The sequence below is a fragment of the Melampsora larici-populina genome, assembly GCF_000204055.1.
Source record: "Melampsora larici-populina 98AG31 unplaced genomic scaffold MELLAscaffold_6, whole genome shotgun sequence".
NCBI lineage: Eukaryota > Fungi > Basidiomycota > Pucciniomycetes > Pucciniales > Melampsoraceae > Melampsora > Melampsora laricis-populina.
Window position 1 is genome coordinate 676,391 of NW_006768770.1, and position 13,031 is coordinate 689,421.

Here is a 13,031-nt window from a genome sequence, read left to right on the forward strand (position 1 = left end):
TAATGATAAATGATTTTTTTTCACTTTATTTCGACGAAAATTTTTTTTCTTCCTTTCCTTTTCTATCAGTTCAATTTGGTTATGTTTCCTCTTTTTCTTTTTTTTCTACTTCTTTTTCTCTTACTTAGACAAATTATTAATTTGAGTTTTTCTTTTTGGGGCGAGTTATGCCAATGGTGTGTTTTCTTTTGTTTTTTTCTCTTATTAAGTTTCATTTTGGTTTTGAGGGATGGCTAGAAGTTATTTTTAGAAAGGGGGGGTGTAAGGAGTACACGTGACAAGTAGGCATGGGATTACACAGTATGGGATTAGATAGGAACTCCTTACCTTTCATTCTCAACGCCCGGCTTCGAAAGGTCCTCACTCCTCAGAGAGCCAACTGGGTGACTTTTCGGAGCTAGGTGAGATTCTTTCAGTTCTCTTCATTTCTTCTTATCTTTTGTGTTGTTGGATGGTTGCTGACTCCTCAGAGAGCCAACTGGGTGACTTTTCGGAGCTAGATCGTAATTTATACCGAAGTTCCAAGTCCATCGCTCTCGTGAGAAGTCGTGCCGGACTAGTTTCCGGACCCCTCAGTGAAGGTTCTCATCGAACCTTACATTTATGATCCTTTTGTTCTGTTTGAGTTGTATGCAACTGTGATTTCGAGTTACGATGAGAGTCTTGGCGAAAGAATTTACATAAGCATTGATCAGTTGAGTTGATGAGGTGGAATGATTGAGTATCGTTGTTTGATGAGGTTCTTTGATTTTTGTCAACTTGTCTTGATGAGCCTTTACATAAATGCTGAGATGAGGACGAGTGTAAAATTAAAACTGAACTAGGTCAACTTGAAACTCATCAAGTTCACCTCATCAAGAATCAAAATCAAACCTCGAAACTGATCAAATAAGCTGATCAAAAAAACAGTTTGATTAACCTCTTTGATGAGAATGAAACACTTCCAACGCGTGATTACCTTTGTGAAGCTTGACTTTCGCTTGACTTGAACAGGTGAACTTGAAGTTTTCCACTTCGAATTCATCAGAAGAAAGGAGAAGAACCCATTCCTCTGAATCTCAAAGAGACACCTTTCACAATTAAATTTCATCAACTGACTTTTTCTTGAGTCGCGTCCTGAACGATTTGACTCATTTTTTTTTACTTCCTTTGATCGGTTATCAATCGCTCTTTACCTTTATCACTTTGGGTCAATCGTTCGGTTTTCTACTTCTTATCGATCATATATAAACCCCTTGCCTCCTTGCTTAGGTTACATCCTCTTGACTTCCATTCCCAAAACATAATTAGAAGCACTACCACAACATACTCTTTCATTCCTCTTGAATAATCATACTCCTCTTCGTCATCAGTATCGTCATCGTTCTCATCACTATCACTATCACCACTACCTAATCAAATATGTCTGAATCTATCTTGACGATAGACGAATGTTTTAGTTCCCCTCAGAGACCTGAGATTAAATCCGAACGTCTTAGAGTTCGAGTCAAGACTCAAGGTGAAAGTCTTAATATCGGTCAACTCAAGAAGGCTATCATTAAAAAAGGATACCCCAGTCTAAGTGACCCATCTCGTATCACACTTATCATCCCTGATGGTTAGTTTACTCTTTCTTTTATATTCTCATCACTCTTTTCTGTCTTTCCCTTATTTGAATTCTAATCTGCTTTGCTTATATAGGCAGAGGCACTTTGTTACACGATCACATGATGGCTTCGATGGTACCACTCAATTCTAATATCTTAGCATTAGTTTCCCCAAGTGCAAATGAAACCACTCGATTACACTCTAAGAACGGTATTAACTTACCATCAATCCTATTCGTATATACAAACGCATCACTCAAGACGTTTATTAAAATGCCAGAGTCTATTCCTTTATCTCCTTCAGGAGTTTGGTTAGCATTAAACTTAACTTGGAATGTAACCTTGGAACAATTGATTTCTTATTTCATTGGGATCGGTTTTAATCAAGATTTAGTTGTTAAAGAATCTCATCGTCATGATGCTTTCCTTAGTTTTTCTTCTTCCGGTCCTTTTTCAAATGTAAATCCAAATCACAAAGGTTATCTTGCTCCTCAACTTATGTTTAGACTTTGGGATGCCGCTGGATTGAATAAATTGATTGCTTCTCAAAATCGTGATCGAACCCGTTGTACATCTGAAATCGAGGTATGTTTTTTTCTCTCGTGTTTCCAATATTGACCAATGGAAACAATCACTGATGATTTTTTTCCCTATCGATCCTCTAGGTTTATAGCGCGTCATGTTTCTCAGTTGACTCAGTCTCAAGTACTTCAACAATTCATGGTGGACCCCACGGATACTCACCTAAAACTCCTACACCAATTCCATCCGTGATCATGGCCAGTCCATCTGAACACGAATCAGCATACGATGAGGGATTCTATCAACATTTCAATCAATCCGCCAGGACTGTCACAAGTGCTAGTAGTGAAAGCGGTAGAAGTGCCAGCAGTGGCGCTTACAGCAGTTATAGTAGCTCCAGCAGCAGTGGTGTTGATGACTACTCCGATCGAGAATCAATGGATTGGCGTTCGAGTACTACTACACGCTTTTCATCTTCAAATAGAATCAGTAACCTGGTCAAGGTTAGTATTTTTTTTCTACCATCTCAATTTTATTCTTCAACCCCAACATTTTCTTAAAACCAATTCTTACCTATTCACAAATTACAGAAAATTCAAGAATTAACTCAAGAAAGAGATAGAGTATTAGGAGAATGTGAAAAACTAAAAGAAAACCAACCATGCTCAAGTAAAAATTCGCATCAATCACGTAAACTAGAAGAAGAAAGAACGATCCTTACCAATCAATTAAAACATTTAAATCAAGAGAATTGTACCTTGAAAGAAGAAATCCAAGCTGAAGTTCAAACTGTTGAAGCTTTGTTTCAAAGGATTGGTGATTTAGAAGCTATGAATCATTCTACCCAAGCAGAAGTTAAAGCTGAAGTCCAAAGTGTAGGTCTTTCAATTCGTCTTGTTTTGGTATATCATCATGGATCCTAATTTCATTTTTCTCAATCAGATTCGAGAAAACTTATCAGGAGTGATTACTTGCCCGATCTGTTGCGAACGATATGGATCATTATCATCAAACGCAGATAGACGACCGATTCATCTATCGTGCGGACATATCTTTTGCGCAACCTGCTTAGACACAGACTGGAGATCACGTTTTAACGATGGGAACCCAAACCCGTATCGTTGCTTTAACCGTTGTACTAACGTTGATCCGAGCAGACTTGGAGAGATTTATTTACTCGAAGAAGTCAAAGAAATCTTGGATAGATTAACTGCTTGTTAAACACTCATCTTTCTTGTTTGATGTTTTTTTTGGGAAAACGGGATATCTTTCTACTAAACTCGATTGATCTTTTTGAATCTTAGTTTTTTGGTTTTCTTTTGGAACATTCTTCGTACTTTCTCTACCATTCTATCTTTTTCTCTTTGGTTAAATTCCATCAATAAGGTTTTTTTTTCTATTAGTGGACTTCTTTTTGGTGACTTTTAATACTTTAGGAATGTAAAATTATGATTCTCTTGACGTTTTCTTTAATTGGTTTTTCTTATCAGTCTTATATGTATCAGTTTTAAAAGTTGATTCTAGTCTTTATTAATGAAAATTGAGTTATATTTTGAAGATCAAAGACTTTAATGCAAGTTTGACTTGAGAATGAATCTTCGTTGCTATTCAGACTGATCTTGGCGATTCATTCAAAGAGTAAGCCATGTTTGTGTAGATTTAGCTAAGACGCGACTTTTGGTCGTGACGCTTTTGATCGAGTGTGTCACAATCGTTGCAAACAGGTACAAATACCAGACAGAAGTTCGAATTACGTAATCCGGGTTCGTATATCGGCTAGTATGGCCGCCTCTCACGCGGCAGAGACGGGTTCGATTCCCGTATCCGGAATTCTTTTTTGTTGGCTGTCGGGGCTGTAAGTGAGCTGTTCAGTTACGATCTCCCACGACGGCCGGGTATCTAGTGATCGATGATTTTTTTGAGACATTTTTATCATTCAACATAAACCAGAAACAAAATTCGTAAAATATTTTCATTCAATTAATCATCATCAGTAAACAAGAAGAAGGTGCAAAAGCAAGAGAAACCTGTTGTTTTAAAATGTGAAAATACAATCATCATACAAAGATGAAAAGAACCCAAGAAGATGAAATGAAAATCTAATTTGTAATATAAAAAGAAGAAAAAATCTATTCGAAAAATAAAAAGGTAAATGAGTTTCTAATTGATTGATTTATACGATGATAAATCTATGAATCAGGGTAAAAATGAATAAACAGTTCCTATGATAGCCATCAAGATTGAAAGGATTAATAAAACGAAATCTAAACCAATAAAAAACTTATGACGATTTTGATTTTGGTTTAATAATAATTCAGCCGAAACTGGTAAAACGATACAAATCACAAATGCAGCGAAAGCCTAAAATGATTTTCCAAAAAAAAAATAGAAAGAAAACAAAAGCTTGAGGTTAATAAAGATTAAAATCAAATCATTTAAAAAAATGGATTAACTTAACTCCTAAGAATGACATTACTCTATCAAAATCAGGTATGATGATCGAAACAGCTACCACAAGTGTAGTAACAGTAATACGTGAGATAATACGACCAAATGCTTTGGTAAGTTTGACGGCTTTTCTTTTAGGAATATGTGATTTTGTATCTTGAGATCTTGAAACGGTTTGATGCTCGATAGTTTGATGGGTACCAGAACTAGAAGGTTGTGATTGAATTGCATGTGGATCATCAACTTCTCCAGTACCAAGTGATAAAAGATGTTCGATTGTTAAATTCAAAGGACTAATTGATTTGAAGTTATTGTCAGTAAGACTGTCATGCTAGTTAGTTATAGAAAATATTACAGACCGAGTTGAAAGTGCGAATTTGGCTATTGGATTAATGGCCACCATCCAAATAGCAAGTTGATTGATAAAAACCGGAAAACCAGGGGTGACAAGTATATCATGAGTGATTTCTTGGCTCACAGAGTCTCCAAACCTATATAACTCAACCAAAATTGATTATTCAAGTATGTTTCAAATCAGTCTGATGGTAGTTAATTTGATTCAAAGTTAAAGAACTTACATTAGATATCCAACTACTCCAATGATGGCATACATCGAACCGGCTAATAAATAAGCGTAATCAATCATACAATTGAATTCTTGAGGGTTACGCATATCACGAGCCAAACTTGGGATGACAGAGTGACCTGAAAACTATCAGAAGCAAAACACACATGGGTAGAAGGAGCGTTAGAACATATCCTGTACTTAACTCACATGTTGTATAGTTGTGAGAGATGTTTTTGTCTTTACTTACACCACTCATCATGAGTCCAGCACTCAGTCCCCATTTACTATTAGGCCATAAACTAGTTTTGGCAGGAAAGAAAATACTACCAGGTGAATCAGATTTTAAAAAACCATCGATGATGACCACACTAACTAAAGTTAAAGAACTACATAAACCAATCAAACTAGTATAACTTAAAATCTTAAATGGCATAAAGATTGTAGGGATCACTAAGAAGAAAGCCATTAATTTAAAGATGGTGGGAGATTGATTTGAAAAGATTGTGGACATTGAATCTCCAAAGATTACCATTAAGGCTACTGATAAGGCAAAAAGTTCTAAACAAAATAATCCAGCTATTGGGTATTGCATTGATCGACCAAAGGCTATTGTTATACATAAGAATCAGTTTAGAGACCCAATCAATTAATCAGCTCATTGAATAATTCTAGAAAGTGAAAATAAATGTATTACCTTTACAACAAATATCATTGTACGTTAAAAGAGTTCTGTCTTCCATCATCAATCGTGCCAAGATCTTCGCGCTAAGAAAAGGATATCATAGATTAAACCTATCAGTTTACCAAATCGATCAAAATCAATTCATTTTTTTTTGTTTGTGAAAAACTTACGTATAATTGGTTGCTAATCCACAAAACAAAAAAAGGAATATACTAGAAACCCAACCAGCAGAAGAAAATGCTAAAGGTTCTGATAATAATCCCACACCACAAAGTACATTAAAACTATTGAAAAGAGTTTGACCAAATGTACTTGTTCCGATCGCTGGTGGTGCTGGTAAAGTATCACCTTCTACATGATTATGGTAAGTTGTATCATTTGATGATGAACTGAAAGCGGGTTGAGCTTCACTAGCTATACGTCGTTTAGGATACGGTCGAAAAGCTTGAGCAGATTGAGAATCTGTAATAACTGATTGTCGATCTATTGATGAATCGGATAAAGTGTTATATTGTTTAATAGAAACAGGAGATGTTAACAAACCCGATCTTTCGAGGTTTTGAATAGGTCGTAATGAAGATTCTGAAGATTTTCCAAGATGTGATGAATTTGTAAGATGACTTGATGCTTTTAATGATGAAGTGGATGGTTTAAGATTTCTAAAATTAATAGATAACCTTCTACTCCAAAAATCTTGTAATCCACCTCTCAATGTTTGAGGATTATGAGAAGCGCTATGTCGCATCCGTCTAGGTTTAGGTGTTGATGGTTCCAAGAGTTGTCGAACTTCAGGTTGATGGTCATCGATACTTGATAAATCTGGTTCTTCATCCGAAATGTAGCCAGTCTCTTCATGTGATAATGCAAGACTTTCATTCTCTTCATTCTCATCATCGGCTTCCCATTGACTTTCAACATCAGGTTGAAGTCGATTAGTTTGATAACTAGTACTAAAACTTGAATAATTGAAACTACTTGGTAAATTCTCGTTTATAAAACTTTGACTTCGACTATAACTGTGTACCAAATCAATCGAACTGGCAATCACACCTCGATAGCTTTCTTGTTGATTTTGGTTACCATCACGAACGTTAATAGTGGGAGTTGGTGGAGTTGATGGCTGCATCAAGACTTAATGTTCGTCAAGTTCAGTGATTTGTTAATGCTTTTGTGCGATAGAACACCTTGAGTGATTTTGAGCAATGTGTGATTTCAACTTCAAAGTGAATCCGACGATGGAGCAATACGTTCAGCTTTGAAAAGAAACCCTTCAGGCTACACCAGATATATTTGAGAATCCGGACTTCAAGTATCAAAACTCAGATTAATATTGCTTTGAAAGTGAAATGTATGAAAAGAAAAACTAGAATGAAGATGAACGGAAGTCAAAGTTAGCGAAAGTAAAATGTGACAACTACAAGTGAAACTGATTATCAACTCACGGAATCAAATCTCTTCAAGCAAACAAAGGGTTCAACTTTTTATGTATTCGATTCTGGAAAAATTCATGTTTCTCATCTTGAACTCTTTTGAGCTTACACTCGACAAATATTTCAAAAAAACTTGAAACATCTTTTTTTTTTTCAAGGGTTCGAACTTCAAAATGATATTTGACTGTAATCTAAGCGTCCCAAGCAAGAAAAGCCTTACTTGTATAAATAGAAATACATACAGGTTTGAGAAAACAATACAAAATCGAAATCAAACTAGATGATGAATTCCATTCCAGATCTAATTTCTTTGTATTTATCTAGCTTTACCTCCTCCAATGCCATCTTCTATGGAATGGTACACAAGAATTTGCACATATCCAATACGTGGACTTCCTACAGATTGTGATCACATCTGTGCAAATGATACACTTCTTTCCGTAGGGAAACCAAGCGGAGAAAATTTCCGGAAGTTGAGAAAGTGGGTTAGATGAGGCATTAATCTTTTCTGGTACTGTCAATAAATGGGAAATTGCTGAGATTTGAGACCTTCTAAGCTCCCCAAAGCAAGATACAGAGACTTGTGGACTCGGAGATAAGTTGATATATGCATACGTTCACAGAGGTGATGACGTCAAAAACTTTTCTGCATCTGGATATGATTAAATGCAAGGCACCGCATTTTTCATAAATCGGAATGCAATAGATAACAGCTCGCCAAACTGACATAACACCATGAGGATGAGGAATTGACAACAGAAAATCCAAGTTATCTTCCGTTATGATAAGCGAATTGGGAGAAACCGTTGTATTTCAGATACAAGTCGTGTTGTCAACAAATCCTTGAATCTTGAAACACCAAACAATTCAAAAACTTCTCGAACGTTAAAGGTCATCAAGTCTATAATGATATATCTTCATCTCCAATCATTGCGTGCTTGACTTGAGATAGGCTTTCATCTAATTAAGATACAATATCTTGAGCAAAATGTCAGATTTCTTGGCAAGCTTGAGTTCATTAAACGATAGCAAGACAAAAGAAGAAGAAAACAAAATCTCTCAAGGGAAGAGATTTTAGAAAATAAGTACATAGAAACAATAGAGAAAAAGAACAATGTAAAAGGCTTCTTAGATATGATTGATCCTTTAGAAAGTCTTTAGATCGATCGCATTCATCTATGAAGAGTGAGTTTTTGTTTTGGGCTGGTGGTGTTGAAAGAAAAGAGTGATACGTTTTGATTCACTTGATCAGACCACATGGCCTCAAGACATGGTAGAGTTTGAAATATCAAGTGAGCACATTAGAAACGATGATGAAATGACTATTGTTGCAATATACTCCGGACGAATTTCTCGTAGTCGATGTTTCCATCACTTTGTTTTTGAAATGTGAAGATGATTGGACAGATTGTCGATCGGTTAGATGAATAATTGAAGAAAAGCAGAGGGGAGATCATATCAGTAATGATGTCTTGTAGAAGGTAAAAAACGAAAGAAATGATCCGATGATCTAGACGAAAAAAAACTATTACGAACTTTCCGACCTGAACACCTTTCATCAGTTCATCAACTTCTTCATCACTCAATTTCTCTCCTAAACTCGTTAATACATATCTAAGTTCTCCTACACCAATATAACCATTTCCTTCTTTATCAAACACTCGAAAACCTCGAATGAAGTCTTCAGCCGTTCCAGCAGGTGAAAATCCTCCAGGTCGGTTTAAGATGGCTTCAAAAGTTCCAAAATCAACTAGATAATCATAAAATGAAGTTAAATTACGAATCATCAATGAGTATATGGTTTCGATCGGAATTGATTTGGTAAGAATCCCAGTCGATTCGAGTGACCGGGTCACACTCACTATCACGTGGTGCGCTAGCTGCTAAGTCGGCCACTTCTGCCTGTGTAGGGTTCTGTCCGAGTGCTCGAAGTAGATCCCCAAGATTTTCACGAGAGATATGACCAGTTCCCTTTTTATCAAAAAGAGCGAAAGCTTCTTTGATCTCTGTTTGGTTTCGATTTGACCGGAATTCGAATCGGTGTTAAAGATAAATAGATAGATAAGGTGATCGAGCGGTCAGTTATGCGATGTTTCGAGGGCTTTGAAAGACTATATTGATACAGAATGAGAGTCTTGATGAAGGAAAATGGACTGACCTGCTTCTGATGCGGGCTACACACGGAATGAACGGACAAAGAGAGAGAAAAGCAGAGTCACAAGATAGATGAGTCACGCGTAAATTGGAAGGATGATAGTGAATGAAACTGACTGACCATGGTTGATAGTTTGATAAGTTAGGTAAGTTGGAAGAAAGACGATAGTTTGGTGGTTTGGAAGTCGATTTGGTGGGTTGTTGATTGGGTTAAATAATTTCTTGGTCCAAGTCACACTCCGCACTCAAAACTTACATCAGGTTTTAACGAGTCAAACAGCAGTCCGAGCTTTGTACAGCAGATCGGGTCTCTACTCCCTCGATTACGGGGTGAGGTCATCGATGAAGGCTATCCCTCCACCAGCCTCCACCTCACCTGTCTCGATTAACCTTTCAAATTGACCCACTTGCGCATTAAATCCTATTCGCAGTTTCCGGAGCAATCATCGACATCAAGGTGTGAACGTTCGATAGCTCTTTTTGCAAGCTTGCGGCGTATGGTGTACATTCAGCATTCTTACATTGTAAATACTTGCCTACCACGTGGAGTCTCTTTGTTCTCGGGGAGTCAAGAAGGCAGCACTAATGCAGGACCAAAGAAATGAATCACGAGGTCAAAGTTCGCGACTCATGTTCCTGTGTTTGTGTGCCATATATCGTATAGTTCCACAAACAAATTGCTCATGAACATGTGAGGTGATCAGAAGTTCAACTTTACAAGGTTATCTATCAGGTCATCTTTATCCTTGCTGGTGCTAGTGCGAACGTGCAGCTAGAGATACGAGTATAAAAGGAGGTCTTTGAGAGTGCAAAATGAAAATTCAATCCGCATCGAAAAATCCAGTCCTCTTCGTCTAAAGCCACAAAATGACACCTGTGCATTTTTTGACAACACTCTCCTACTTTTCTCTATGGATCCTCTTTCTCTGATATTTTTTGAGGAAAATCTAGTAGTTATGTCTTCCAGCTTCACTATTAATGTCTTTCATTGTGCTCATCTTTGATTGCACCCGTTGAATCAAAGTGCACGCGCAAATTTGAAGATATGTAGTCCAGAAAAGACTCCAAATATACCATCTACATGGGTTGGAAGAGGACATGGTAAGTATAATTGATCTAGCTTCAAATAATCACAAGCTGACCTTTGAAGCAAATACTCTTTGATCAACAATAGCCAAGATCTTTACAGGAACAAACTTGTTCATATATATATATATATGTACATGAAAGCCTTCATGAGATAAGTCCATCTTGACCAATATCAGAGAGACATTGTTTACATACTGACAAAACCAAAAATCTTTAGGAAACGCTTGTTGTACAGCTAATTCTCCAAAATGATAACTACTCAATAATGAATTTCCCTAGGAAATATTATGGATCGTAAGTCACAGTTTGATTTCATGTAAAATATATTTGTTCTCAATCAAACAATTCCTTTTGTGCTCTATTTAACCATACTTCAATTCCCAGTGCATAGTATGCCAATCTTTTGTCTCTTTAAATTAACCTGGCGGCTTGATCAATTAACAATATTTGATATGTTGGTGCTATGTTCCAAGGGTATTTCATCATGCCACCAGAGCAACTTCTCAACTCAAAGGAAAAAAGATCCAATTCTGCTAAGGGGTCACCAAGGTCAACCTCTCTATGCCGCTCATCTATTAACGTTAAGAAGATGATTCATCGCGATATCTGCATTAATGTTAAAATGCCATTGAGAAGGCAATTCAAAGTAAGTGGAGCAATCATACCTGGGATGAATTGAATCTACTCATTTATTTGAGAATGTTTTTTAGGGATTACGTGAATTGCTACAATATTGTAAGCTGCACAGGCGCTTCCTTCAATGGATCTCATTCAAAGGACCAATGGGGTCTAATGAGCAAGATATCAATCACCTTTCCAACTTGAAAGACACCTCCGAGTGTGGTTCTCCACGCCACCAGAGGAACCTTTACACTCAGAGGCCGAGATCTCTTTGCCTCTCCCTCGGGGAGGCATTCAGTTGCCCACTTCAAGTGGTGGAGATCAACAACTATGTAATAATCAATGTTCTCTGAAGGAAACATCTTCTTTGTGGCTTGATTGAAGGGTCTACTGTTTTTCTTCTGAATGATCTTAAGACTAGAGATACAAACTGATTCTGTAGGTATTGTTTTATTCTACACACAATTTAAAGTCACAGTAGAAGTCCTTGTATGTATCTATAATTTATCAAGAGCCAAAGTTGAAATTTTATCATGGCTCATCATTTTTGGAGTCATACTTGGTGTCCAGTTGTGCAGCTTCACAACTGGACACTTGGCGGTTTGAATGTGACTCATTACTATTCATGAAATCCCTTCTATGACTTTGAAATGAAAAATTGGAGATTGGACTTGTGGCTCACTTAAGCATTGGCATAACCATCTCTCCATCCTCTCCAAGATGGACCATCTCTTCTTAGCCATACCAGTTATCAGCACTCCTTCCATGTGCACTTTATTGAGGTTGTGTATTTCTCTCTCTCTCTTTACACTAGTTATTATCCTACTTGTGCTCACCAACTTGTGTTTCATCTCTTGTTCTTTCCCAATCGAGCATTGTTGCTACCTTTCCCAAAGCGGCACATGAGACTCACAAAACACTATTGTTAGCTAAACCTATGTCTAGAGAAATAATCCGCTATATAAAGACTTCATGTTTGTGTCAACACCAAGACAGCAGCGCTCGCCGTAATGCTAGCGTACCACCAACGTAACTCTGAGTTACATTCACAGATCCCCGTAACAGGTCTGACCCCAGATGAGCTACATTAGCACTTCCGGCAACACCTGAAGCGTCCCGCCGCAAAAAGCGGAAGGGGAGCGCAAGAGGAGCGGGTCGCCCCGCCCGCGCTTTGGGAAAACCCGTGTAGCGGGTATCCCCGCCCCGCCTGCGCTCTCCCCATTTTTTTTCGATGTAGGGGAGCGCGGACATAGTGGGGCGGTAGGAAATACCGCAGCGCTGCATGCTGTCACATCTTGCATGTAGCGGGTTAAATCGGCATATGTCACTTCCTTTGACATAGGCCAATTCCTTTCAGGATATCGTCCGATATCAGATATCAGACCTGAAAGGAACCACCACCTCCACCATCCTTTCTGCGCACCACTCTCTCAATCTCACCTTCACTTCAAAACCAAACGCCCATCACCAGCCTTATAAGTGAGTTTGATCTCTTCAAGTCTTCCATCATCTTCTCTCCTGCCTTGGCTGAAGCTGAAGATATCCCACCTCATTGTCATATTAATCTTAGATTCAAATTCGATAACTTGACTAGTTCACCTTCTTGACCTATCCTCATCACGTAGGGGTTGGCCTTCTCAAATTTGGGGTCATGGCTTACCCCATGATGATGATTGAAATTTGTGTCCATGATAGTATATATAAAGTGAGTGTTTTACTTTTTCGTACCCTCTCACTTGCACATTTTCTGACCATTGAAAATCCTGCTGATTTGAATCCTCTGTTAAAACTTAGCCAATCGATTCCTTTTATTTTCCCACTCTCCAATCACCAAACATCATGTTACCCCCAACTTCTGCTATCGCTCCATCTACTACTGGTCCCACTCTTCGTCCAAGAACTCCCACACACCCTAGACCTGGATTTGTCGC

At 37.7% G+C, this 13,031-nt stretch overlaps 3 protein-coding genes across 3 annotated transcripts; 1 reads left to right on the plus strand and 2 right to left on the minus strand.

The window, feature by feature from the left end:
• Nucleotides 1-1,401: 1,401 nt before the first annotated feature.
• On the plus strand, nt 1,402-3,329 carry MELLADRAFT_94433 (uncharacterized protein; the record flags this gene model as incomplete). The annotated part of the gene is made up of 5 exons (XM_007406330.1): nt 1,402-1,597; nt 1,681-2,171; nt 2,252-2,611; nt 2,699-2,983; nt 3,051-3,329. The coding sequence occupies 5 exons, from the start codon at nt 1,402-1,404 to the stop codon at nt 3,327-3,329; spliced, it is 1,611 nt and encodes a 536-aa protein (XP_007406392.1).
• A 975-nt stretch (nt 3,330-4,304) lies between these two features.
• MELLADRAFT_94434 (uncharacterized protein) lies at nt 4,305-6,932 on the minus strand (the record flags this gene model as incomplete). The annotated part of the gene is made up of 8 exons (XM_007406597.1): nt 4,305-4,469; nt 4,567-4,849; nt 4,916-5,047; nt 5,135-5,261; nt 5,332-5,730; nt 5,819-5,889; nt 5,977-6,289; nt 6,350-6,932. The coding sequence occupies 8 exons, from the start codon at nt 6,930-6,932 to the stop codon at nt 4,305-4,307; spliced, it is 2,073 nt and encodes a 690-aa protein (XP_007406659.1).
• Nucleotides 6,933-8,217: 1,285 nt separating this feature from the next.
• MELLADRAFT_71049 (uncharacterized protein) lies at nt 8,218-9,559 on the minus strand (the record flags this gene model as incomplete). The annotated part of the gene is made up of 5 exons (XM_007406596.1): nt 8,218-8,610; nt 8,773-8,986; nt 9,099-9,242; nt 9,395-9,410; nt 9,512-9,559. 5 exons carry the CDS (start codon nt 9,512-9,514, stop codon nt 8,559-8,561), a joined length of 429 nt encoding a protein of 142 aa, XP_007406658.1.
• Nucleotides 9,560-13,031: the final 3,472 nt, after the last annotated feature.